This window comes from Maniola jurtina, chromosome 12, assembly GCF_905333055.1.
Source record: "Maniola jurtina chromosome 12, ilManJurt1.1, whole genome shotgun sequence".
Lineage (NCBI taxonomy): Eukaryota > Metazoa > Arthropoda > Insecta > Lepidoptera > Nymphalidae > Maniola > Maniola jurtina.
In genome coordinates this window covers 118,897-146,744 of record NC_060040.1, presented here as the reverse complement: position 1 = coordinate 146,744, position 27,848 = coordinate 118,897, and the positions used below count along the sequence as shown (strand labels likewise).

Here is a 27,848-nt window from a genome sequence, read left to right as displayed (position 1 = left end):
GTAGGTAGGCGGTAGGGTAGGTTTGCCAAAAAGTAGTCTTAGTTAACACCAATCGAATATCATTACGACTTCAGTTTTTTCCTTAGATCCAAAATCTTTACGAATGTATATTTTCTTAGATCCAGAAATACTACGCCTTATTTAACTATCACCTTGATATAAAGGTAATAGGAACAACCAGAAATCACCAGGTATGTCCGTAATCCGAATGACAATGGCAAAGATTACTTACTATTTATTTATGAAAAAATATTAAATAAAATATTTCAGGAATCTTTTGAAATGTAAATACTTAGATAATATTATTTTGTAGCCGAATAAATAGAGGAAGTGTTTGCTCTAAATGTTGAGCAGTGTCCCGAATGAAAGCAAACAGAGCACTGAACGCGCACACTAATCAGATGATTGCCTGAACGCCAGACGTTACTGAATGCTAGGTTGAAAGCTCTAGGTCATGGCCGTCATAGAGGCGTTGATACAGAAGTGGCGAGGACGGATCATAAGGTACACATAGGCTCTTCCATACATCATGTACGGCGTCAGTTAACTGCTTTGTCGGACTCATAGCTAGCTTATTCAGCAGCGGATAATAAAGCCAAAAAAGTTATTGGGTTTTCTACAAAGAAATTCTCAGGAGCGACTCAGAGTCGGGAAGTTTGGCAATTGACATACCTACCCCACGGAAAGCAAGTTAAGCTATTTGCCGTCCGCTCATATCGAATTGCTATCCTATGGGAATAACAAGTAATCGAACTGTTTGTGTCCACTGATGGCCATAGGCCTCCGTGAGAGCATCCATCGCATACGGTCCTCCGCCTTTCTCATCCGCTGACTTTCCAAGTTACCTTCTTAAGGCCGTCAGGTCGGAGTGCGTACCACACTGCGCTTACTGATACACGGTCTCCAAACACGTCTGCCCCAGCCTCCATCGGTTCTGCGACAGACATGGCCTGCCCACTGCCACCTTAGCTTACTAATTCGTTGAGCAATGTTGGCTACTTTGGTCCTCCTACGGATTTCCTCGTTACGGATATTGTCCCTCAGAGAGAGACTTAACATAGCCCGCTGTCCGATGGGAATATAAGAGTGAGAAACACACCTGTTAGCGCACACACCCGTGTAATATAATACCTCCTGCGTAGGAGGGCAGCCTCTGTTGAAACTGACTGGTGGCCAGGAGACCATCATGGAGAGACATCATTGTGTCCGCCATGTCTCCACCAGCGACCACGGTTGCGTAACCGCGTCACACCTCAGTGACCATTGCCACAATAGGCGTAACTCAATCATTGCACGACTTTGAACCATTCATGTTGGGGAATCTACTTTGAACAATGTGATTTGTTCAATATCATTTGTAAAATATTGTCGTAGCGTTGTTAAAGCAACAATAGCCGCTGCAGCCTGTCGCAAGGCTGAACGTGCTTGACATGACTTTTTGTTTTTATACACTGCTAGGTACTAACTGATGCTATTACAGTTACAAAATATAAAATTCTAAAAATAAATAATTGATTTTCCTTATTATTGCTATTTTTAAACAATCAGTCAATAAAATTAGGTACTGTACCGTACTCATTAGTTTTATAACTATGCAAAATAATATAAACAATCTCAGCTTTCTTACGAAGTTCATACACTCAGTTCAGTCAGTCAGCGGGCGATGGAAACAGCTATTTACTCGGAGTTTCTCTACGTGATCAGATCAGAAAGGAGAAGATCCATAGAAGATACCAGAGTAGGTAATCACAGAGCTCGATAAGTTGCGGAGTGGCAATGAACGGGCACGACACGCTGGCCACCAAACTGCGGGAATGGTAACCTCGCACTGGATAGCGCAGCGCTGGCAGACTCCCCACGAGGTGAACAAACCACATCAAACCAGTCGCAAGGAACTGTTACGCTGATTGCAGGCGGCGCAACACTACTGTTTGTGGAACTTCTTACAGAGATCTATGCCCAGCTGTGGACATCTAACTGGAGTTTGATATACAAGTACAAGTATCCCCGTGGTCTGTAATAGTCGTGTCCAAAACCTTTTCTGTATACTTTGCCTCTGAAATAACATAGGCGTAGTTTAGACCAAAGCACAACCTAGCATGGTTACTTTTCTTTTTGAGTTGCAGGACGGTTCTGCAGAGTATGATTGCTATCGTCGCTGCCCACTGCTGGGCATTGGTATCGGTAAGGGCTTCCACATACAGTAGTCTCGCACTGCCTGCACGCAGCAGCTTCCTGCTACTCACTTGATGTCGTCCGTCTACTCAGTGAGAGGTCTATCGAGGCTCGAGGTCTTCACTCCAGCGCCTCGGAAGCACAGCACCGTTGCTGCTATCATGATTTCATAAAATACCACAAGAAGGAAAAATGAAACCACCAAATTGAGCAAGTATTGCTGTTGTTTAAATTGTTTATTGTCACTTTAGACATGTTACTAATCTTACTCCTAATTTTGTCTTACAAAATTACGAAATCTATACTTAGGTATTAATTTATACGAATTAAAACAATTATTAATTTTTAATTATCTATCAATTACATGACAATTTGTCATATCTAACGTCCAGTGCATTGATCGAGGTAATGTGGCAAACTCTGCTGTATACAATCTCTAGAGTGAACTAATTTGACGAGTCAGTCTAGTGCTAGCTTTGTCCGCAGCGAGTATTATGAGAGGGATAACGATACATTTAGACCTGTCATTCCAGTTTAGAGATTGTTCATTGTGTATATTAGAATTAGCCACATTATCTGATCCTTAAAACTAATAATTTGAAAACTTAAGAATTAATATTAAGCTTTGATACAACGTGATAAACTTCAATTCGTGATGCAAGTGAAGCCAGCGTTTATTTCGACAGTCAGTTTAAGCTCTAGGGACGGCGATCTTAAAGCTATTAACTTATTTTGTTAACGTTAAAAAGTTGAAATCTCGTTCTCCTAATCGAGTCTTATGAGGAAGCATGTAAATAATAACTATGGCCTGTAGGTAGGTGTGTATACCTATCGTCAAATAATGTCATTTGTGAGATACTATAATTTAAATAATAAATACGTGCCACGTTTAATACGATGATTTTAAAATATCGATTTTTCGACCCAATCGCATGGCTCGTGGTCACGGCGGGACTGCAGTAGGAGCTGCGAGGGATGATGTTCAAGTTGTCGCGGCAGTATCGAACTGCCCGCTTTCTTGTTCCTTCGCTGTCACTTCACGAGCCTCCGGCAAAATATACTCACATAATTATTAACTTTGGATTGATTTACATAATTCTACCGCCGAATTCCACATACATGCTAGCTTAATGTCATTTTGTGCTTTTTATAATATAAAAGTTAAAGCTATGTTATTTTTATAACTAATGTCTTCGTCAATGCACTGACACGCGATATTTCGCTAACCCGTTCACCCTTATCAATAAATGTAGCTTAGCTTGAGATCCATGAATCCATGGTTTCCCCAGAACTGGTGGGAAAGTTTGAAGACACTAAGCAACCGAACGTTTTCCTCTTCGCTATCTAAAAACGTGGCCTCAATTTTGTGGTGATTTGTGAAGTTATTTCATAATAAATATCAGTTTAACAGGCTATCTATAAGATGTTAAGTACATACCAGAAGTAGACAGATAGTCCTATCCCTAAAATGAAGGCAACAAGTGGCTAAGCAATTTATTTGTAAAATCCCATCCTAATATTAATAATTCCTAATTCTCATTTTGGGATAACACCGCAAATGGTAACTAATCTCATAAATAAATTCGACAAAAATAACATCGAGGTAGATAGCCCCGCCCTCCACTGTGAAGTAGTGAGTTGCTTCCGTCTCAGGTTCGTGTGGCGTAATTTTTTATATGAGCCTGAGAAACGCCACCCGATGTCAACTGTGGTGGCCCGCCACAGATTTTATTTCAAACATTTCTCTTTTACCGGACTCTCTTAAAGTTCCCCACCAGTTGTCAGGCACGAAGGGAGGGTGTCTAAGGGATGTCCGTGTCGGTGGTGGCGGCGGAGTTGTCCAGGTCCGCGAAGCAGTCCGGCAGCCGCCGCCCCAGCGTGTCCGGCACCAGCCGCGTGAGCGCCGCGCTGCACAGCGGCAGCGCGCCCAGCAGGGTGGTGGGCACCCACGCTCCGTAAGCCGCCTGAAAAGGCAAGCGCACAATAAAATCGAAGTTTATAAAAACCGAGATGTCTTCTCGTCCAAAATTCCTCCGCGCTTGAACACCACAGTCTTCGAACAGCGCGTGTTGCTAGTGATGACATATGGATCTGAGACAAAATGGTCGCTAACTATGGGCCTCATAAGAAAACTCAGAATTACTCAGCGAGCAATGGAGAGAGCTTGGAGTTTCTCTACGTGATCAAACCAGAAGTCAGGCAAACAAACAACAGCAGAACCGACAGCTCAGCGCGTTACAAAGCTGAAGTCGCAATGGATAGGGCACATCATTCCAAAAGCCAAGTACCAAAGTTAGTAGTAATTATTACGCGTAGGAATATCACTGTGAGTGCTTACCAACAGCGGCGTCTGCGGCGCTAGGATGGCGCCTATCCTGCCGCAGGTGGAGCAGGCCGCGAGCAGCCGCTGCCGCGCGCGCGTCGGGAACAGCTCGGCCGTGTACACGTACAGGGCATTCAGCGCCATGGTAGCGCCCATCTTGCCCGCCAGGAACAGCGCTGTGCCCCAGCCGCTTTCATCTGTAACACACAATCAAACTATATTAATGCCAACCTTGATTCGAAGGTTTCCATAGCCTCAATTCTTGAATGTTTTTAAATAAATGGCGAATAATTGTATTGTGAGACGAGTGTTGCTTCAAAAGCATCACATGGAACAACCTAATAAGGACGTCCTTTTTAACAAGGACGAAGGATGTGTTAAGATGGAGAGTTTCGGCACAGGGAATCCAAGACTAAAGCATGTGTCTTTCTGTCTAAAAGATCTCAAGTTCTATAACAGAACCTGTAAATGTATCTTCTCCTGGCATAACTCCGCTAGTTGTAAGAAAATGGAAGCAAGTACGAATTGGATTAACATGCTTCAACCTTCCAAAATTGCAGGATTTTTGTACAGAGTAAGAACTAAAAAGTTCTTACTCTGTTCAAAAATCCTAACATTTATTTTCCACGTTCTGCAAATGAGACCCAACACATTTTGGCAGCGATCTAAGCCGCTAGGTATATGTGTCTGAAGAACTAAAGGAATACTGACTCTCAGGCAAGCAAGGAATGGCGATGAGCGCCACGGCGGTGAGCAGGAAGGCCGCCGTGAGCAGCGGGCGCCGCCCCACGCGGTCCAGCAGCAGCGTGTTGAGCAGCAGCGCCGGCAGCTCGGCGCCCGCCAGCAGCGCGTAGTTGGCGTGCGCCGAGCCGGCCAGCGCGTGCGCGCGCACGGCCAGCCCGTAGAACACGAACACCGCGCACGACCACCACGCGAAGCACACCACCAAGCGCCGCCGCAGCGCGCCGTATCTGGTGATGGGGGATGGACTCATTGGATTCATTGTTTCTTCAGGCAACATAATTTTAATCACAGTTTACCATAATAATATTATTTACAAACAATTAGACTTGTAAGAAATTTATTTTATTAGGTTACTTTCATCACTTACTTAATAAAAGCCGAGAAAAGACTCTCCTCCTCGACAATAGCCTCTATTTTGTTGGTGACTTGGTCTTTGGCCAGCATCTTCTCCAGCGCGTCCTCAGGTATCGTGACCCTGTTGGCTCTCGCGGCTTGCTTCATGACGCGAATAGCTTCCGGGACTTTCCCCCCTGCCACCAGCCATCTGATGCTCTCTGGCAGCACCCATGGGTACAGGAGGAGTAGGAAGGAAGGGGGGTAAGCGAAGCGGGCCCAAGTGCGCCAGTAGCCCGTCAGATAGTCCAGCAGAGCCAGCGAGGCTGCGCCGGCCGACAGCGGGATGCCGAGGAGCAAGCTTGCCAGGATCCTGTGCTCCACGCCCAGCCATTCGATCACTGTAAAAATTCAAATGAAATTGTTGACATCACCAAATTTCTAGCTCTTTCTATCACTAAAGGTCTGCTTACAATTTTAAGTTCTAACCCAGATCTACGGTCACCAGTTTTTACAATAACTTATTGCAATTTGACCTTCACAATCAGTTGAGTGAAAACATCATTTTAGATTACATAATTTCTTCTTTAGGTTAATAAGCAATTATTATTATCAGTACAACTTGCAATCGATCTAAACATTACGATAGTCACAATAATAACATCTGCTGAATTTCTCCTTTCCTAAATGTATTCATTTCATTTAATTGCTAGTGTTGCTATACGAAGCAGCCTCGCTTTGCTTCCTTATCGAGCTGTTCACCATCAAAACAAACATGCCTACAACTAAACGGCGAATTTTTTTCGCTCTGTATCTATTTTGCAAATAAAGCCTTTCTATCTATCAAGACACACGGTCGTGTGTCGAAGCCAAATTCGAATAGGTAAGAAAAAAAAATCTTTCCAATCTAATCTGCGTAGTTTTGACGACTACAAAATTTCTTCATCCTTATGTTGCACGTTTTCAAGCCTAAAGAGTTTAATAAATGCTTTGGAATTGCGTTTCGTTGAGCGAGAGTCATCTCAATTAGTCCATTATATATTTTTTGTTAACAGGGCTCTGTTGTCTGCAAAATGTCATGGACTTTGGTTGCTTAATATTCAAATGAAATTGGAACTACGATTGTATGAAACGAGTGACGGAGAGAGCCCTCTTAACATTGTGCCTCAGACGACATCCAACATGTTGCAGGGCGCCGTTGAATCACGATGAAGACGTTTGAAGAAGCGTGTGGAAGTCTCTACAGAAGACCTACGCACAATTTTGAAATAGAGATAAAAACTAACTCAATACAAAGGCGGCGGGGTACACGCTCGCGCCCAGCACGGTCTCGAGGAACTCCAGCGCGAGGTAGGCGGGGTACGAGCCCGCCAACGACTTGCACAGCCCCAGCAGGCCGGCGCCCGCGCCGCTCGCCACCAGCGCCGCGCGCCGCCCCCACCTGCCAACAAGCAAGTTTATTTCATGCGAGATAAACAACACATTATCACAATTTTTTTAACGATTACAAGTTAACATTTCTACTGGACAATATGTACTTAATAACATCTCACTGTAAAAAATGTTTCTGCAAATAAAAAATCTTGAATCTTGAATCTTGAATCTTGAACCCTCGACTGTGATCTCACGTAGTGGTAAGTGATGATGCAGTCTAAGGTGGAAGTGGGTTAACTTTGGAGAGCACGTGGTAACTGATCGGTTACTACGCGGCATCGTACCGGAACGACATGGGTGGTAACCAGCCACGGCAAAAGCCTCCCCACAGAACAGACTAGAGCAAATTTAGAAATTCCTAAATTGTCTTTGCTAGGAATCGAGTCCGGGACCTCCGAGTGAACACTGCGCCAGAGAGGCTTTCAAGAGATATCAAATCTAGCCGGAAGCAATAACGAGGCTCAAGATACCTGCTTGGCTTAGATGACAGTAATAAACTTTTTACTTATGCGATTCAAAATATGTATCTAAATAAAATAAGTTGTTATATACCTATTTTAATTATAACCCTGACCAGTTCCATAGTTTATACTCCATGTAGGTAAATATTGCTAACTCCCGGTTAAACTAGTTTTACTTATCGTTAAAATTATCAACCTAATCGGTTTGTATAATTTTGTAATCGAGCGATTAATTTATGTAATTAGCACGGTACCTACATGTACCTTTAAGAGATTATATGACAGCATGGTTCAAGGTAAATAACTAAATAAGTAGTCGTAAGGGTTATAATATTATAATATTAATGAATACAATTTTCAGTCAACTACCTAATGTTTTGCTGCCACACAATACATATTATAGCCAGGTTATGGCCAGGTTGTTCACTTTGCTCCTAAAATAACCTCATGCAATGATTTGCAGCTACAGTACTACCACTATTATGAGATACGCCGATGTACCTGTGCAGACATCTAATTTTTGAATGGCGCGAAAATAATATCTCAGCCAATCACAAGCGCGCGTCCGTCCGCTATTGGTGAGAGCGAATTATGAGCGAGATAGCACGAGTCTCTGTTGTTTTTGTGTTCAGATCTTATCGTCAAGCAATAAGGTCTGTATTTCATTGGTGTATATTCAGTTTTAGGCGGCGTTAGATTGCGTTTTTCTGCGCAAACGAACTTTGTCGATGTGGCCTAAGATGGGACGCAGAAGCTTACTTGTCAGAGACGTAGCCCATGATGGGCAGCGACACCAGCATGCCCACGTTGTGGATGGTGCCCACCAGCGTGCGCTTCCACTCCTGGCACGCCAGGTCGAACTGCAAATACAGAAAACAATATTACAACGTGCGACCGTTGCAGTGTTGCTTGTGTGTGAGTGGTCGTGCCATGGTACATGGTACCTTCCTGCCTACAGCTGTGCTCGTACTTTGCAGTATTATAAAATCTAGTTATCAAGGTACCTATTCGATCCTTTGGCCATAAATCAGTTAGGAGTGGACTCAGAAAATCTGTGCGATTCCATCCCGAAACGAGATTTGGATTTTTAGGTCTTATAGAGTTAAGTACTTTAAAATTTTCGCGCAAATCTCTTTCAAACAAGTTTGCTAACGGATTTTCGACATCGATGAAAACCCCTACCTCAGCCATGATGCTGCTGTGGTGTTGATACACGAAGTCTTCGCACTCGAGCCGGGTGGAGTTGTCGAAGGCGTCCCGGCTGCAGGCGCCCGCGCCGCCGCGCGCCGCCCGGCGGTGGCACTCCGGCGACTCGGCCGGCAGCGCCCAGCTCGACCAGCCCGGCTGCCACGACTCGGCCGCCACCGGCCCCCGCAGCGTGCTGTTGTCCTCGCATTCTGGTATGTGGCATCTGGAACAATTAATTAAGACATGTATGGAAACCTTGAGACCTTTCATGAAAGTAAAGATATCCATAAAATCTACGCTGCAAGAAATCACCAGCATTTAAATGCGCAGGGAATCCAGCGATACAAGCTATTGACACATATTTACTATTGACCCTCGGGAATGCAGAAATTGTGGCTGGCCTGAGAAAGCTTGAAGGCGCGGTGTGAGTACTGGTTCTGGTGAAAGTTGCAACTGAGGAGGTAGAAGACGGAGGCGAAGGTGGGTTCACCACAGAACAGCAAGGTAAAGTCAAACCACACGAAATGGTATAATACTGTAAAGTAAGTGCCCCTACCATACTATTAACTAGACTCAGGGGCATAGGACTTCAAAACAATGAAATTTTTTGACCAATGTCTTGTTGGATCAATGTTGAATGTCCTGAATCTCATTCCCTGAAGACCAATTCCACTAACATTGGAATATCTAACTTCTAGTAATTCCTGTTAGGTACCGGTAAACTGGTAGTTTTACAACCACCGCGCCGCCACAGGGCGCCACGCATGTCCAGTTGCCACAAATAGCCAGGCTAAATATAAACGCACTATAAATAACTGCCACACTCTGCTCATACTTGCCATTGCTATTTGCTGACTTACCAACTTGTTTGCTGCACTGAGCTTACGCGCGCGACAGACACCAATTGGAAATTCATAAGATACCGAGTACCGACCTAAGTACCTACTACATGAAAAGTAGCAGTATTTTATTGTGTATATTGCTTAATCAAACAACAATATAATAATTTGTTACAAGAGTAACCAGTAGGTAGGTACAAGTGAATCTTGTGTAAACGACTGACCTATGTCTAGTAACAAGATAACATTTAAAAACTAAATATATACCTATCTATTTCTAGAAATCTGGAAATATAATACTATTTATAGCCCAGCTACAAACTGCTTGATGCCTTTGCTGCTTTGTCTCATAATAATGTGCCTTTATAATGCTCATAGTGATGGCGAAGATGGTTCTAGGCTAACGGGAGGTACCCTCCATAGGTTTTCTTGAGAGACACGACGGATAGACAGACAACAAAGTGATTTACTTATATAGGATTTGTTTATACCGATGACATTCTATCGCATCGCGATGATCAGCGAAAATAATGATCGACCAAAATAAACTTATGTATCAACTTGTCTGCGGCTTGATTAGTTTATTAGTCAGTCAGTCGTAACTGACTGTAGGGTTAGTTCAGGGTCGAGTGAGACAGACATCACTTGGAAATTTTCCAAATTGACCTCACAAAAAACATGGCGCGGTTAGTGATAGTTAGGCTTTTTTTGAAGTTAATGGATAATAATTGAATAAATTACAGTCTGACTAATACAAGCGTCGAGATAAATATAAACAGTAAACGTTGAGATTGGTTCTGTTGCTCACTCTCACGATGAAAAGGAAATTAATGTCCTTTAAACCTGCATGAACAATAAAACAACAGTTTCTCGACATCATCTTCGTAAAGTTTTGGTCAAGTTTATTGGTAGATCTATGGCGCTGATCTTTGCGCGGATCGGGAATACCATCGTTTTCTTGTGTGATACCTACCTTCGATAATGTATTTTTAGAAGTAGCCTGTAGTAGTTTTTAACACACCATTCTTTTAAAACCTAATGCATGTGGAGTTTAGATCAAAAAATCGATGCAAGTCGATTACAAGCTATGTAGGGGATTCTTACTTCGAACGTATATCTAGCATGTAGGTACGCGGATTGGAAATTGTACGCAGTGTTAGGTCGTTTGCGCGTGCGCCGACTCGTTGCAATAAAGAAGTTTAAACGAAAACATTTGGAGTATTAATTGGTCACCACCCCTAACATCTCCTAAAGTGGTGACCCCGACGTGACGCGGAAGACGCACGCAAATAGATGCGACTTTTAGCACACTGGTCAAGTTTCTACTCGTAGCTAAGAATCGCTACGAGGGATCTTACCTAGACACCACGCACCTGTTGTTTTTAGGAAAACCAAGAATTCCACTGTTTTAGAACTTTTTGCACGACAAAAGTAAAAGCTACGTAAAAATAAACAGAACAATAAATAATTCTCGAATCTCGAACAAATTTGGCATTTCAAATAACTGTTATTTGAATAATTTTAGGTTAAACTGATCGATATGTTAAACTTAGCTCCAACGAGGTATTTCCTGTGCTATTACTTATCACAAGTTTACAGCAGCACGCAGCGCGCAACTCATCAGGTTACGTCAGAGACAGAGTGTCACGAATTCAGCTGAAAACTAAAAATAAACAATTAAATAAAATAAAGAAACTTATTTATAAATTAAAAGCTTTTGAATAAATATAGTTTATTTTTGTTTGAGTGTTACTCTTTTATCAGCTTCATATTTAGCGGTCGCCATCGCCCAAGATAAGCGATAAGCTTCCCACGCCCCGAAGTTGTCAACTACCACACACACACACACACACACACACATCAAACTCGTGGCGTAGTAGCGAGAATAACAACATGTGTACAACAAACATGGCTATAAAGTTGTCTAAGCAAGCTTCGATATTGATACAGTTATACGATGTAATAATGTGTACAACTGTAACATTGATATGCACACATGAGTTACGAATTACGACTGACCAACGAAGCATGTTTCCATCATCCATGGTTCATGTAGATGTGAGTTTCTTTATTTCGCCATAACATCTAAGTTAAGATTTGTATTTATATCATCCCTAACAATAAACCTCTACAAAGATTCGCGGCTCGTTAACTAAAGTAAGTTGTGGCTTCGACTGTCCCAGCGTCAGCTGCGGAATACTGTCTGTGCTGGAAATCCTCTTTAGTTGGAGCAATGAGCAGAGATAACAGAAACAATATGGAAGAAACTATGAAGAAAACTACACTGTGAAGAAAATCTATTGGCAAAATCTCAAGTTTGTAGACTCCACTCTTTCAGTCGTAGGTAGTCCCCAATAGCCACTCTGTCTGTGTGAATGCGGAGCGCACGTGCATTTGCGCGGCTGTATCACGCGCTGGCGAGTGAGCGCCCCAGTCTGCCGAGTGCCGACAGCCGCGCCCTGCAACTACCCAGTTAGCTTAGCGTATGGAAGACCTGATACCTAGGTACATTAGATAATAGAATTTCGCGGTCTACTTAAACATGAAATGTTTCGACAAAGTTATTTCTACATTATTGTATGGAGTTTCTATGGCCTCGATTCGGACATTACTTACTAGCGCTGGTATCTCTCGCTAACAGAACTAAAAAACCGAGTTCTTTATTTTTATTTCCACACCAACACAAACAAGCAAGACTAAAATACCTTAAGTCTTTAAAACCTGTCTTAAAAACAAAATAATTTCCGACTTGTTTTAATAATAATAAACAAGTGATGGAAAATATCGTGAGGAAAACCTGCATTATGGAGAGTTCTCCATAATGTTCTGTGTGTGAAGTGTGCCGATCCGCACTTAGCCAGCTGGAGACCTATGGGCCATAGCATTTTCGTTCTGAAAGATCTGTACTCAGTAATGAGCCGGCGATCGGTTGACGTTAGTGTACCTACGTGCCTAAATACGCAAATACGCATTACAGGTACCTAGATATCAACCTAATCATGACCACAACATAAAATGGTGATCAGATAATAATGGGACATTTTAGCACGTGTCTCATTCCCACGTAAATATGATGACCCGTGTTATCAGTGGCAGGTGATGACAGCCACCTCTGACCCGAAGCCTCAGCCACTGATAAGAGACAAGGCCTTGGACGTGAACCGGCTCGAGCGAGTTACTACACAACTTACTACATCCTACTCAACTATTTAGGTTAGCCAAGTGTCGTCAGAGGTTATCTGATTTATGTAAAACATCCTTTTTTTTTAATTTATTTGACGGCCCTGGTTGGCCGGCGAGCAGTGCACAGTGCGTCATTTCTCTTGAAACGGCGCGACAACAGCACATAGGTGCGACATCAAACAACAGTGCAAAAGGTAGAGTTTGAACCTCACTAACTCCACGGCCAAGGAATGACCTCCGAGGGCTGAACTTCGAAAAAAGTGTTCACGAGTCTAAGTGGAGGGGAAAGGAGAATAGTCAGATTTATTATGACACTAGCTGATGCCCACGACTTCGTCCGCATGGATTTAGGTTTTCAAAAACCCAGTGGAAACTGCTTGATTTTCCCGGGATAAAAAGTAACCTATGTCATTCTTTAGTTCTTACATTTAACTATGCAGACCTATTACCTATCTATGCAAAAAATCTAGTCGATCCGTTGCTCCGTTGCTCTGTTGCGGCGTCATTGAAGGACAAACCAACACACTAACTTTCACATTGGGTAAAATTGGTAATAATATAAAGATTGTCTTTTATATATTTAGTGCTAATAAAGCCCGCGACTTCACTCTCGCACGAATTTCGAAAAATCCGACATTACTCCTTCTCTACATTATAATGGGACTTTACTTACTTATCATTATTAGGTATATTGTTATATTTATTATTTGTACATTCCGCGACCTTTCGCTACATTCCCTAGTGTCAATATCTACGCCGTAGTATTGTTCTTATTTCGCAAACATTTATTTAGATATAAGATAATCTTGGTGTAATTTATTTTTATGCAGATAAAAATAAAATGAAACGAAGGTTGTCGGCAGCTTTGCCACGCGCTCCACCCTCGCCGGGTATCGCTTACCGACCGTGGCTGCAGCCTGCACGTGCTGCAACCGGCATCCGATACCGTTATGTGTATACTCTCAGAATACATGTGTCTATGACGTCACACTACATTTACACGGCTCCTCTCTTAGAATGAGAACGCTTTGGCCATAGGATACATCGGCAGGCTTCCCACACCGTTGAGAATATGATGGAGAACTCTTAAGCAGGCAGGTTTTTCCTGACGATGTTTTCCTTGACTGCAGAATCTAAAGATTTGAAAAATACAAAACCTCGTGACAAATTCCCGCTTCTATGTAAGTAAATAAAGTGTAATAAACACGTGCAGTAGCTAGTAAAAATAATAATAAAAATGAATGAATCTAATATGCGTATTATTTTATGCAAAGTTTTCTACGCTATTGTTTACTAGCAGACTCCATAACGCGTTCTTTATATTATAATGTATGGTAACGGCGGCCGCGTGGCGAGCTAATTGCTTTAATGATCAAAAAAACAATCTATCAAGAATGTAGTAGGTACAAGTCACTATTATTATCTTAATCTAGAATTATATTAAACTTTTCCACGCCATACCAGAGATAAAACTACAATTAAGTAAATGATTGATTTTATCAGGGCTCTCTCCGTCACTCGCTTCATACAATCGTAGTTCCAATTTCATTTGAATATTAAGCAACCAAAGTCCATGAAATTTTGCAGACATATTTTAGAAACTAATATCTGTGTCTGTGGTGTTTTAGATTTTTCTAAAAATATGTAGTTTTAATATTACAGGGGCTCAAAGATTTGTACGTAAATTTTTAAGGCCGCGTAACTTTGAAACCGAATATTTTAATAGAAATCTGGAAAATCACAGACATAGATATTAGTTTCTAGAATATGTCTGCAAAATTTCATAGACTTTGGTTGCCTAATAATAATAATAATAATAATAATCCTTTATTTGCATAATGTGTGTTACAAGATGTTGGTAATTATTACATAGTTCAAACACATTAGCCGTAGCGGCGTACAAATATTTTGAATGATAATTTATAAATGAAGTGAAGAATATAATCATTATTTCATTATTTCATGCAGTTTATATGACATGCATTAATTTATTATTAGATACATTTGGATACAAATTGATCTAGATTTTAACAAAAAAAATAAAACAATTCAGATCAGATATTACAATTAACTAACATTCAAATGAAATTGGAACTACGTTTGTATGAAGCGAGTGACGGAGAGACCCCTCTTAACGTTACAGTACGAGTAACGTAGGTAAAAAAAGTAGAAAAATATCAGGAAATACAAATTACTTAGACGCGTGACATGTCCGCCACGTGTGTGAGTTTGTTCCAAAGATCTCTGGCCTCTAAACCTAATTTGTTCAATATTCTGACCCGTAGCTCTCGTTCACTACTGAGCACGGTGTGCTCTCAAAATGAAAAAATAATAATTGGTTAGGTATAGTCCACCACGCGGGCCCAGTGCGGCGTGGCAGACTTCTGCCAGCTATTTGGGAGGTCGAAGGTTCGATCCCAGGCGTGCACTTCTAACCTTTCAGAGCTATGTGTCACTGTACACTATATCACGCTTTAACGATGAAGGAAAATTTTGTGAGGAAACCTGCACGCCCGAGAGTTCTCCATAATGTTTTCATTTGTCAAGGGCCAGCAAACGTGCGGAACCCTTCTCATTCTGAGAGGAGTCCCGTGCTCAGTAGTGAGTCGGCGATGCGTCGGACATGACGGTGATGATGAATGGACACTCTCCCCGCGAGCTATTCCTTCTAATTTAATAAATACGCTTTAGAGACCTCTACCCACGAAACGGTTGTTTTCAAAACTAAACCAACTCATGAGTCCGCTGCCACTATAAACAACTTAATTAATTAATCGAAGATAAAATATATGAGCCAAGACAATAACATAACGCGTTGTCTTTCCTGTAACTACAAGATGTTTTGTTTTATACAATTGCTCTCTGTAATGATCCCACAAACACAATTATTATGTATAACAACTAACAGATGGCCACCGGAGTGATGAAGCTCATTGATGATTGTCACCGCTGTAGCCTCTGTTCATTTTCACCTACTCATACAAAGAACAAAATAAATATCGATCACTTTGGAGCGAAAATCGAGTGATGAGTAGCGGGAGAACCAGCTATAACATAATTAAGCGGCTATAGCCTGTGGTTGAGATGTCGCTCTTCTGTTACGGAGGTGGTAGGTTTGATCCCGGGCGGTGGCGGTGGCGCGCACCACTGACTTGTCGGAGCTTCCTACCTAAGCTACGTGCACTTTAAGCAATGTCACTTGCATTAACGGTGAAGAAAAATGAAAAAATCTTTATTTTTCTCTTTACATTGCCTTGAGAGTAAAGAAGGGTAACAACTGCTTTATTTGAAAACACGCTGCCCACCTCCAGATAGAGAAATTACTAAAGAAAACCGGCCAACTGCGAGTCAGACTCGCGCACTGAGGGTTCCGTATTCGGATATACTACACGATAAATCAAAAACTATGCATAAAAATAAGTAAAAAATCTGTTTGAATGTACAGGTAAAGCCCTTTCTTATGATACCCCACTTGATTTAGTAATCTTACTTTGAGAATTGAAAATACTAAATTATTTATCAGTGAATTGTGATGTAAACCATAAATTCACGGTTTTCGGATTTTTTTCCTTTACTTGTCCTAAAAAAAATTCTAGATACCTACCTACATGCCAAATTTCATGCAAAAATTCTAGGTCAACGGGAAATATCATATACATAGATTTCCTTGACAGACACGACGGACAACGAAGTGACCTATAAGGGTTCCTTTTTTTCTTTTGAAGTACAGAACCCTAAGAACACACTATAAAGTGAAATTTAGCAATTTTGTTAGAATAATAGAAACCGGTACTTACTTCACAGAGGCATAAAAATAATATTCAATGAACATGAAAAGCGAGCCGAAAAACATTTCGGTAAGTAGGTATAGCTAACCCTTGAGGGACAGGTAGGAATCAAGCTTCCTCGATTTTTTACACCTTTATAAAATAGGTTTATTAAAAAAATTGTAATAATTATATTATAGGTACACGCTTGACCACAATCACATCTGATGGAAAGTGTTGATGTGAACTAAGATGGGACTAATACGAGAATCATGGTAACCCTAAGCCTAAGCTCGGGTGAGTAAACTCGTGCGCAGAATTGAGCATGTACCAAATGTAATCTCGTGACGGTAGCTATGCACTAGTGGTGTCAAAAAATAATTTATCTATAATACGTATTCAATATAAAAAAATATTCAGGATATTAGATATTCCTTAAACCCCATATTTAATATAAAATTTTTAAAGCAATACATTTTCTATTAGTAATTGCTTTTAAATTTGACGAGGCGTTTGCCAAAGATAGACCTACGATCTACGTCACACGATATCAGTAGCGAATATCATACGCGATAAAATATTATATTCTATCGCTACGCGTTGGTTTTTAATTCGTTTGGAATATCGCCCCTCGGTAGTTTCATTTATCAAATAGATTCTTTCGATTTTGCTATTCAATCAGGACAGTAGTTTTATTTATTTGTGAACTTGGTTGTGGGTGAATACTGAATGTAAATAATATCATATTTCGATATTCGGAGTTGATATTATCACAGATTAGGTTAGTTACTTGATTTTGTGGATTTGTGACGCGCATATTTGTTATTATAGGTTAGGTACGTAAATTGTATTGGTCTTTTTGGAAATGTGTGTGTTTGTGTGGTCTCATGATGGAACCGGGTGGGCATAGTGGATTATATCCAGGGTCTCATGATGGAACTGGGAGGTAGCCATGGGAACCGAGTGTCTGTTATAGCTCCGGCGTGCTTGGAGCTTGGGTTGTTCGATTTTTGTATTAGTTTTAGCCGTGATGAAGGCTAAAATAAAAACTCGTTATTAAAACGATTTTTAAATAGGTAACTGGGTAAACTTATCTACTTTTTGTACCTTCTTGACATTTCTTTATCATTCCAATTGTTTTTAATTTTGCATAAATACGTAGGTAGGTATAGGCATTCTGTTCCATGGGTATAGGTACCTAGGTATTTAGAGTAAAATTATTACCATATACTATACGTCTTTCGTGATTTCTTTATTGTCATGCTTTTTAGGGTTCCGTATCTGAACCTGAAGGGTGCTAACAAGGAATACAGAATCTATTATTAATTTGACTGTACCTTACTCGATGCTTAAATATATGAGATAGACGTCATTTGTCCCGCCTTAACGCATCTATCTCGCTCTATCATATAGCGCTGTCCCTCTCTCTCACCACCACCGCCTAGCAGTGCGAAGCGTGGCCCAAAGTGGCCGCGTTATTTTATTCATTGGCGTTTTGTTTCCCGCCGAGAACGGTTGTGCTTGCTAAAATGCAGCACTCTGGAGAAAAAATTACCTGCATTGGATAAAGTATTATAATACTCATGCAAGAGTATAATTACTTAACAATATTTCATGGAGGTTGTAAACCAGATCACGTGAGTTTTTCAATTTATTTAATTCTTATAAATGTTTGAGTATAGAAATACTTTTATTTCTTAAGCAAAATTTTACTGCATAGCTAAATTCATTGGCTATTTATGAAAATGTCATCTTAGAGGTAGTTTGTTAATTTAAATACATGATTCAACAGATAGTTTGACATCGAATGAGTCAAATATCGATTTTATTAAGCTACCGTCAATGAATCCTATATAAGTTCCAACAATTCATTGTGAACGAAAAACTACCTCATAAGGTAGGTAGTTTTGAAACATTTGCAATTTTTGTTACATTCAGCGCCATAAAAACCACAGTTGGTTTTACCTGGCACTGAGTTAATTAATTATAGCTATACAATAAAAATAAAACTATAGAAACCAGCATAATACCAAATTGGTAATGTAGGTACATAGTACTTAATCTTGTGGGTAGGTAAGAACAATGTGCAGCGCGACGCGCAACGTCGTGTACATTCACGTCATTCGTATTTTTAAATGCTATCATTTCTATGGAAAGAAATGTTGAAATATTTATTGTTTAAAAAAACTTATGCTATTTATGATTTAATATAAAAGGTATCCGGTAGTACCGGTGCTTTCGTTTTCATTTACTTTTAGATTCTTGCAGATTAAAAGTACATAATTGATTACATTGAAAGGAAAAGGTTCAGGTACCAGTTTTCAGATTAATCGAGCCTATTGAAAGTGAACAAATTTTATAGCTTATTAAATGATGTAAAACTTTCGTGCCTACCCACCTACCACGATAAATATATATTATCTCTCACGATATGTTGATAATTTGACCGGCTTTCATGAACTGAACCCGTGGTAGATGCCTTTTACGATTCAAAAGAAGTGGCATAAGTCTAATTGAATAAAAACATTTTGAATTTGAATTCTATTCATGGTTATATTCAGAACAACGGTATTAGAGTTACCTAAGAGAAGAAAGTGTAAGGCTCAAAGAAATGTTAAAAGACCTTTTATAAATCTACCTTCGCCACGCAGGCGTATTTTTGGAAAACAGAGTGGCTCTTCGTGGGAGTATACATGGCAGTGTTTTTGGCCATTTAAGAATCTAGCTCCGCCTCGCAGGCGCAGCTTAAAAATTATTGGAAAACAGAATGGCTCTTCGTGGGAGTATACATGGCAGTGTTTTTGGTCATTTAAGAATCTAGCTCCGCCTCGCAGGCGCAGCTTAGAAATTAAATGCCTCCTCGCGGGAGTGCATAGGCCATTCAAAAACCTAGATCCACCTCGCAGGTGCAGCTTAGAAATTAAATGCCTCCTCGCGGGAGTGCATAGGCCATTTAAAAACCTAGATCCACCTCGCAGGTGCAGCTTAGAAATGAAATGCCTCCTCGCGGGAGTGCATAGGCCATTTAAAAACCTAGATCCACCTCGCAGGTGCAGCTTAGAAATTAAATGCCTCCTCGTGGGAGTGCATGGGCCATTTAATAAGCTAACTACGCCTCGCAGGCGCAGTGTAAAAGCCAAGTAAGCAACTCCTCGCGGGAGTGTGCATGACATTGTTATGGTCTCAGTGGAATATCAATCAGTCGCTCTTGGGCGCCACCGATATTTATGCTAAGTTTTACGCTCCGTTATACCTGTTTTTGCTTCGAAACCTCCTTTGGTTCGTCTTGGTCAACTCAATTTTACAGGTACAGGCTTATGACCTAATGTTTTTGGCCGATTAAAAATCTAGCTACGCCTCGTAGGCACAGTTGAACTACGCGGGCTGGTCAGCACACCTCGTGCATTTGTTTGTAATGGTTCATGCCTACTTGCCCTTGCAGGGTAGTCGTTGCTAGGAGCACAGCTGCTCTCGTTTCAGTCACGACGTAAATAATTTTACGGTCTTTTGCATGACATTATTAACGAAGGTATGGGTTCTAAGCGATACCGAATGCAAATATATTGATATAAATTTCAGAGGCCACTTGCGTCACGTTACGAACAAATTGGGAAGAGTAAAAGCTCCGAAATTACACATAGAAATATAAATATATTCTTATATCTCATAAAGCGTACCGCATACCGCTTTTTACAAGCTCCCGATATTTTTAATGGGAGTCATCCGAACATCGCAGTCCTATTGCCATAAATTGACATCTACAGTGTGTACAGTGAGCAATGCAATCATCTTGAATTGGCTGTCGCTCTCTTGCTGCTGGCTAATTGCAGCAAGTATTAAGTTTATAACAATGTGTTATTCACATCTCTCAAGCTAAAGGAGGCCATACTTCTGACCAAGTAAAGGTGCCTATAAATAACATGAAAGGAAAGCCAACAAAGCAATTTATTATTTTTATTTGGAAAACTTAATTCTATCATTACACGCTAATTCAATGGATAAGTTAACCTAAATTCATTATCATGATAAACGCACCACCAGCTCACTACAGAGCACGGCTGTCTTCACTAAATGAGAAGGGTTAAATAGTTTGAATTATATAATGATATTTTTACTATTTACAACTAACCTAATGAATCTATACTTGTCATATATCGTTGTGGTTTATATGAGCTTGCCCAGTGATCAACTGATCAGGTAGATTTGTTCAGTGACTGACATGAGCGTGCGAACTTCGTGCGTGAGTGACACCCGCTGCAGTACGCGAGTGCGGGTGTATGTTTGCGCCAACAGTGGCGGCTTGCGTCCACGTGACCCACTATTTCGGCTCTCAAGACTGTATTTTCTGAAGAATAGCAGGTTTTTGCACCTTCCCTCATATTATTGGTCTGCATGAAGCGAAGGATTTGAGATGATGGTATCAGAATCTCCTTTCTTCCATCTACATGCCTTTTGCAGCTTATTCTCTCACAAACAACGTTGCATGGACATCGTGTTTTCGTGCTTGATGGGCAGACTTCTCTTGTCGAGCCTTGGACCAAACCGATGCATTCCAGGAGAAATTTCCGGTTATTGTAAGTTTCAATCAATCAATATATTTTTGATGTAAATGCGTGTATGCTAAGAGCAATGCATTTGATGGAAAAGTCAACAGGATGTTAGAGTTTATTTAAAAGTATCACCAAGGTCATGGTCAGCTTTTTCGTCTGGCATGGACTTATGACAGAAGAGGACGCAATCTGCTCCTCTCTGGGAACTGGCATCGTGGCTACCAGATTACTATTATCATTACTTATTATTTATAATAGACTAAGCAGCTTTCGCTGATTCGTCTATATCAGAGGTGCTTCGAGTTTTCCGAATGTTTGTTTAATGTTTTCTTGAAATGGTTAACAGAGCTTGTCATAACTACATCCTTGGGCAATTTACTCCATATGTGACCGACTCTGTTGGTCAGAAAGTGTTTTTAATGGATTTGACACTGATAATTGACATGTAGCTTCATGTCATGTCCCCTAAAGCTAAGATTGCTCCTTCTCAGAAACATGCTTTCAAAGTTGGGACATTTATAGTTATTTAGTATTTTGTACGTTTCAATCCTGGATACATACATTCTGGATCCTGGATGTCTAAATACATTTTCAGTTTTGCAACAAAACAACGGTCATGGCGACTATGTTTCTAGACTTGGCATTCCTCTGAATTAGCATTTGCTAACCGCATACTCGTATGGCGGAGAAAGACTTTAGAATGAAATGCTAGATTTATTCGCACCTAGCCGTGCCCGGTGTAGCAAATTTATAATCTTAAACAAGACAGCTTTCCTACATGGAAAATTTAATGTTAACTGTTAAAATCGTTTTTCAGTTCAAAGTCACATGACAAAAATTTTCATATGCTCTGCTCGTGGCAGAAGATTCATGGTTATACTTTTAAAATAAAACAACCCATTTATTTTTCAAAATTTTTGGTTCAGAAACTAATTCAGCGGACAAAAAATTCATTTCAAATCTATCGAATTTCTATATTTCGAATAATAACTTTGATCCAGCCTGATGTATCAGAACTTAAGATCTGTTTAGGGGTTGTGATTTAATTTCATAGTTATTCGTAATTGTAACATGGTTATTAATTCTGAGTGAATTAGATCTGTGTGCAAGGATGCTACAAGAAGCATTTACACAATACCTTACCTTGTATATGTTATAAGTGGGCTGTAATCCTAAAATCTACGACATCTTCTATGATGTTGCTGGATTTAATAGTCATGTGTAGGTCTGGATCGTAAAAGTTCCAGGAGCAAGGTATGTCCGACGCGGGAGCGATTTCAGTCCAATCCAAGATGTCAAATTAACAGGTTACGACAGTTTTATTGTACAGTTTGTTCGGATACTATTTTGCAAGGAATGGATTTTCGTACCGAATCAGCTTACCGTGTCCCTAACTATGTCCTGATCCTCGATACGGGCTTTTTGGGTAACATTACCATAAAACTATCAATAATTTGAAACTGTGAGAATATTCTTTGTTTTCACCAGTGAAATGTCCACTTTTATGATTGAGCTTGGTCGATTTCTTTTCATATCTTTGTGAATTGTACGAGTATTGCTGACTGTCTTCAAGTCAGCGTAGTTAAACATTCTTGTCATAAAATGTCAAAGTCAAAGAATTATTCAAAGTAGTACTTACCTACCTTGTCTTTGTCACTTTTCGATTGTCAAATTTTGGGTGAGTGTTTACAAGCTATCGGAGTTGTTAAGAAACTCATTCCTAAGCTTTCTTATCATTTAAATAATCCTTTACATGGTGATAGGATTTCCAGTAAGTTTCGTTTTATGAAACTTTAAGCTTGTTGAGAGACGTCTCCAAAAGGTTTTTGTTCCTTTTTTGCTTCAAAGTTAAAATCTTTAAAACATGGTAATATTGAGCGCGCCAAGATAGATCTTGGAATGTCTAAGCATTGTGCCAGAAGACAGTTTGTAATAACTACGTTTTATCACCATAGCTGGGCATTAACTCATTAATCCCTTCATCATTAATTAATGAAGTCAACATTTCGGCTAACAATGAGTCATTACAAGTCCTGGTCTGGTTCAAAGTGTCCTAGCTACAGCCGCCCAACGCAGGTTGTAGGGGGTTCCTTTATAGCTTTTTCATGCTTAGTTTAAAATAAACTTCTAATTCTAATAATAGGAAGGATGGCTGCTAGTCAAATCAGCGACTTTTTATCATGTATTATAGAAGCAAGCGTTATTTTGCGGAAGTCCATGATATGCAAGGAACCAAAAGCTTAATTTGCTATAATTTATTTTTGACAGTGGCATCATCCCAATTCTTGTAGAATGATAAAACAAAGAGTATGAGGAAAATACCTAAACAATGATGAATTGTTTATTTATGAGTTTCAAATTAAAACTTTCTTCTGTTCTGGTGAGAACTGTACGAACTTTTCTAAATAGCAAAGCTATGAGCCAAGAAAAGGACATGGAACTAAAGAGACTAGACTGTTCTGGGAAGATTTTTCCTGGTCATAGTGAAAATAGTTATTTTAAACAAAGGAACCTTTCCATTTTAAATTCGCTCCAGGGCATGTTTTGTGCATGTACTAAGTTACTTATTTTTACCCAGGATTGTTCATTGTGATTAAATTGTTCTTAATAGATATCTAAGATATCAGATGTCCGAGGATTTCATGCAGGACGGTAATAATTTCAGTATGTTTTCGAAACGATTGGGTCAATTGTCTAATGTTGTTGAAATAGCTGTATTTTGACCCAGTTATATTGTTTTTGGTGGTATATATTATGTTATTGACTCATAGAGTGAGTCTAAAATATTTAATCACTCTTGCAATGGCAATTGTTTTCATGACTAATCACTATCCTAATATTGATGCTGTCTAATTAATAGGTAGACTTTACATGCAAAGAATGTATTTACAAGTGTTTGCGAGGTCAGCCTTACCTATTGACTGAGTATTACACATACAGGCACGCATATAATTTTAATTGCTAAATTTATTGCCTAGCTTATAATGGTTTGCCTGATGTAATACATACACGCGTATATCTTTTCTGTTATTTTGTATGTCGACTTGCAAACTCATTCTTAATTCGCAATCATGTGAATAGTTTGTTAGTGAGGATTTACACCCCGTAATTTTTCTTTTACCTTTTCTTAGCAAGAAAATGGCATTATTTGCTCAACATATCAGTTGTCTTATATATATGTCACATTGGCGTCAAAGATGTTAAATCTTTGTATGGCGCAGATCACCACCACCACCAGGCGATAACAAACACGTCTCATATATTTAAGCATCGAGTAAGGTACAGTCAAATTAATAGACGCGTTTTACCTACCAATAAAACGCTTATTAATTTACTTACCTTACTCGATGCTTAACTTTGAATTCTGCCTGGTGATTTTCAACGCAATGAATAAAATAACGCGGCCACTTTGGGCCACGCTTCGCACTGCTAGGCGGTGGTGGTGAGAGAGAGGGACAGCGCTATATGATAGAGCGAGATAGATGCGTTAAGGCGGGACAAATGACGTCTATCTCATATATTTAAGCATCGAGTAAGGTAAGTAAATTAATAAGCGTTTTATTGGTAGGTAAAACGCGTCTATTTATTTTTGTGAAGCTTGTAGGTACTTATTGAAGTAAAGGTTTACAAGTGCCTTTGAAATTTGTTGGTACTAGTATATCGTGTTAGGTACTATTTTTATTACTTGAGTGTTATTGAAATGGAGACCCGTGCTCAGTAGTGCGCCGGCGATAAGTTCTCACTTCTTTTTAATGATTCTTATAAAAAAAAAAAAATGAGAAGAAATAATTTAAGTATAAAAATACAAAATAAAAATTATTTGTTTTTTTAAAGTGATATAATATATTTCTACAGAACCTCCTCCGACACCTCCCAGACGTCGCTTTTAAGGTGGTAATCTGTATAATGGTTCGCTAGGGGTGAAAGCAACAGAAAAACAGGTGCAAGCGATTCTCGACCTTATTGACGGTAACGAGAAAGTTGTTATTTTGTCATATTCTTGCTCAGTATCATTCATAGATTGCTAATATGTGGTTTTCTGAAATATGTCAATAAGGTTGAAAATCGTTTGCATGCAAGTTTCTGCTTGCGGCTTTTTTTTTGATAGTTAATATATTTTAACGTAAAAAATATTCAATATTTTTCTGTAACAAACATTAATATTATGATATAGGAATCTAACCATATTTGACACCTCTACTATGCACTATGCTCCACCTAAACAAAATATACTATATCCGCACTCCGCACAAAATAACGAATTATAGTAACCTTTCTTATCATTCGAGTTGAATGGTAAACTTAGCATTCAACTGCAGTACCTACTGACTATACTATTCTCCAACAGTCTTTTTGCACAAACCTAATGCTGACGGGATGAACTTAAACTAGCAACATAATATTCACAAGTAGTTATATACCATGGTATTCATGGAAAGTGTTAACTGTCGATGCATAATAATTTAATATACTTAGTACTCATCATATCATAATACTTAATTATTATGCAAGTAGGTAGCTGAATAATATTTACATAGCAGATAACTTGAAGAATTAGCAAATTCTACAATATAACTATTTTAACTATTTTAATAAAATTCAAATAAATATTATCAAACATTATTTTTAATTTTATAAATCTTATTCAATTGAACTGAATGGAATAATCAATAAACCCAGCAAACCAGATCGATGTCTGGAACCTAAGTGAAATAAACGTGATGATGATTCTAAATTAAAGTGGTAATTGCACTGAATTATTATATTATGCAAAAATAGATAAATACACGTGCGTTTTCGAAATTCCCCTACGAGTTAAATGCCCTCATAGAAAGGGAAGGTAGTTAATGGCTCTTTATTGTAAGGGTTTTCTATGTGCTAGCTAGATCCTGGATGGCCTAAAAATTTACAGAGAACCTTATCCGAGGGAAAGTCAAAAGGATTCAAATATAAAACGGGTGTTCTTGAAAAGCTTTTCGCAGAGTAAACAAATCGGGAAATCTATTTTTTTTATTGTCCTAACAATTGTCACCCTTCGGAAAGAATTTATGCTAATACCAGCACAGTTAAGGCCTAAGGCCTGTCAAGTGTCAAGGAATAAAGGATTTAGACTCACCGGTGTGGCGTGCGCGCAGCGAGGAACACATAGTTGGTGCCGTACATGCCGGTCAGCAGCACGGGCAGCGCCAGCAGCAGCGCGATGCGCGCCTGCCAGCGCCCCCAGCCCACGCACTCCTTGTCCATCCTGAGGGCGAGTGCACTCCGACTCACGAGTCTCAAAAGTTTACGCAGTTTCAACAGAACTACTACTGAACTACCGCACCGAAGACGACTGAATTTAATTCAAGATTGTTGCTTCAGTAAAACTGGAGACAACGGAATTTATTTCAAGATTTAAAGGTGGGTCACTTAAAGACCAATAATAATTGGATCTTGGAACAACCCCACCGAATGACTAACTAAGAACTACTAAGTACTAAGCTTTGTACTTCAATAGGTTGGTGAAGTTAATGATTCAGATAAAGTACGTGGGATGCGGAGCGGTTACCGACAGCGTGTTTTTATTTATTGTATAGAGTCGGGCGACCGCTGGCGCGTCCCGCCGGCCGCACGCTCCGCGCGACAATGCCGGTCGCGGCACTGCTGCGAAAGAAGATCGCCGGCCGACTTCTTGACAGTTGCGTGTTGACCGCTCACCGGGAGCACCAGCTGAGCTACGCCGTGTTGTCAAGAGATAACGCGGAGGACACCGGCGCGGCGCACGCGCAGGCCTGCGCCCACGTGTGACTGTTGTGCGACTATAACCGACTACTTACACTTGAACTCCCGTGAACAGCGAGTAGCGTTGTGACTTTTGAATTAGGTACATTGTCACAACTCTGTCAGAAGGAGGCTCCATTTGTAACAAAAAATAGCATATTATGGGTTCTAGATTATATCTCCCTTGTCGCTCACATAACAGAGTAGGAAGAGGAGCCGGTGACAATACTTTTAGTGTCGAAAGTCAAGATAGATTGTTGGTAGCTGATCCATTAAAGTTAGATACATACTAACTTTGAAAAGAGGCAACTGGCTGGGGATGGACAAAAAACCTCAAAAGCCGGCTATGCCTCGGCGATTCCTTTGCTGCTGTAAGATCTCAAGCTGCTGCAGTCACAGTAACTTGTATACACGTTTGTTCACTAAAAGAAAAGTAAATAATACTGTTAGAGAGTTTCTCATTAAAAGGGAAATTAAGGGGTAAATAGCAAGCAAGAAACATGCAAATTATTAAATCGGAGAAGAGGCCGAGTGTGATCGTGGCATCAGTGACGTAGGTAGGTAAGTGAACCGAGCGCGCACGTGGTGAACGCAATGCGTTTAAAAATACGTCCAACGACATAATGTATGCCACGACCGAAATAACACAACGTAAATATAACCGAACCTTTACTACGAGAGCTTTGGACTCCAACCGGCTACCATCAGTCTATGAGTCAACGACATTTCACCGATGCGATGTGCTGAATAACCGGCGTGTATACTTAGTTCAATAATCCAATCGATATTTTTAAATACCTTATATTATGACTATTTAAAAGTTTCCCTAAAATAAATTAAGCTCCTTTATAGCGAAGTTTATTTCAAGGCTGTGTGCCTTCAATTTGTTCATATTCGATAAGACTAATATTAGCATTTGCTTCATTTATCTTACAGGCGGCGTATGTACACTATATTATAAGGAATTAGCCATCGTTATCATCATTGATGTCGGAACCACCATCACAGTTAGGATTATTGTAACTTTTATTAGCTAACAGAATCTTAGCATTCATTTTAGCATCCGCCCTATTAAAAAACAATCAAGTATC

The 27,848-nt window shown here is 39.9% G+C and overlaps 1 protein-coding gene across 1 annotated transcript; it reads right to left on the bottom strand.

Annotated features, from left to right (window-relative positions):
- Positions 1 to 2,381: 2,381 nt before the first annotated feature.
- On the bottom strand, positions 2,382 to 26,692 carry LOC123870019 (solute carrier family 22 member 6-like). Its single transcript, XM_045913175.1, has 8 exons — positions 26,114 to 26,692; positions 8,653 to 8,881; positions 8,230 to 8,330; positions 6,862 to 7,016; positions 5,610 to 5,976; positions 5,210 to 5,469; positions 4,514 to 4,695; positions 2,382 to 4,139 (listed from the first exon to the last, which is right to left on the bottom strand). The coding sequence occupies exons 1-8, from the start codon at positions 26,239 to 26,241 to the stop codon at positions 3,978 to 3,980; spliced, it is 1,584 nt and encodes a 527-aa protein (XP_045769131.1). The 5' UTR covers positions 26,242 to 26,692; the 3' UTR covers positions 2,382 to 3,977.
- Positions 26,693 to 27,848: the final 1,156 nt, after the last annotated feature.

Coding starts and splice junctions, on each gene's coding strand:
- LOC123870019 (XM_045913175.1), bottom strand. CDS start 26,241: ATGGACAAGGAGTGCGTGGGCTGGGGGCGCTGGCAGGCGCGCATCGCG. Junction 5,470..5,609: donor CTTTTCTCGGCTTTTATTAA/GTAAGTGATGAA, acceptor CCCCATCACCAG/ATACGGCGCGCTGCGGCGGC. Junction 4,696..5,209: donor CATTCCTTGCTTGCCTGAGA/GTCAGTATTCCT, acceptor TGTGTGTTACAG/ATGAAAGCGGCTGGGGCACA.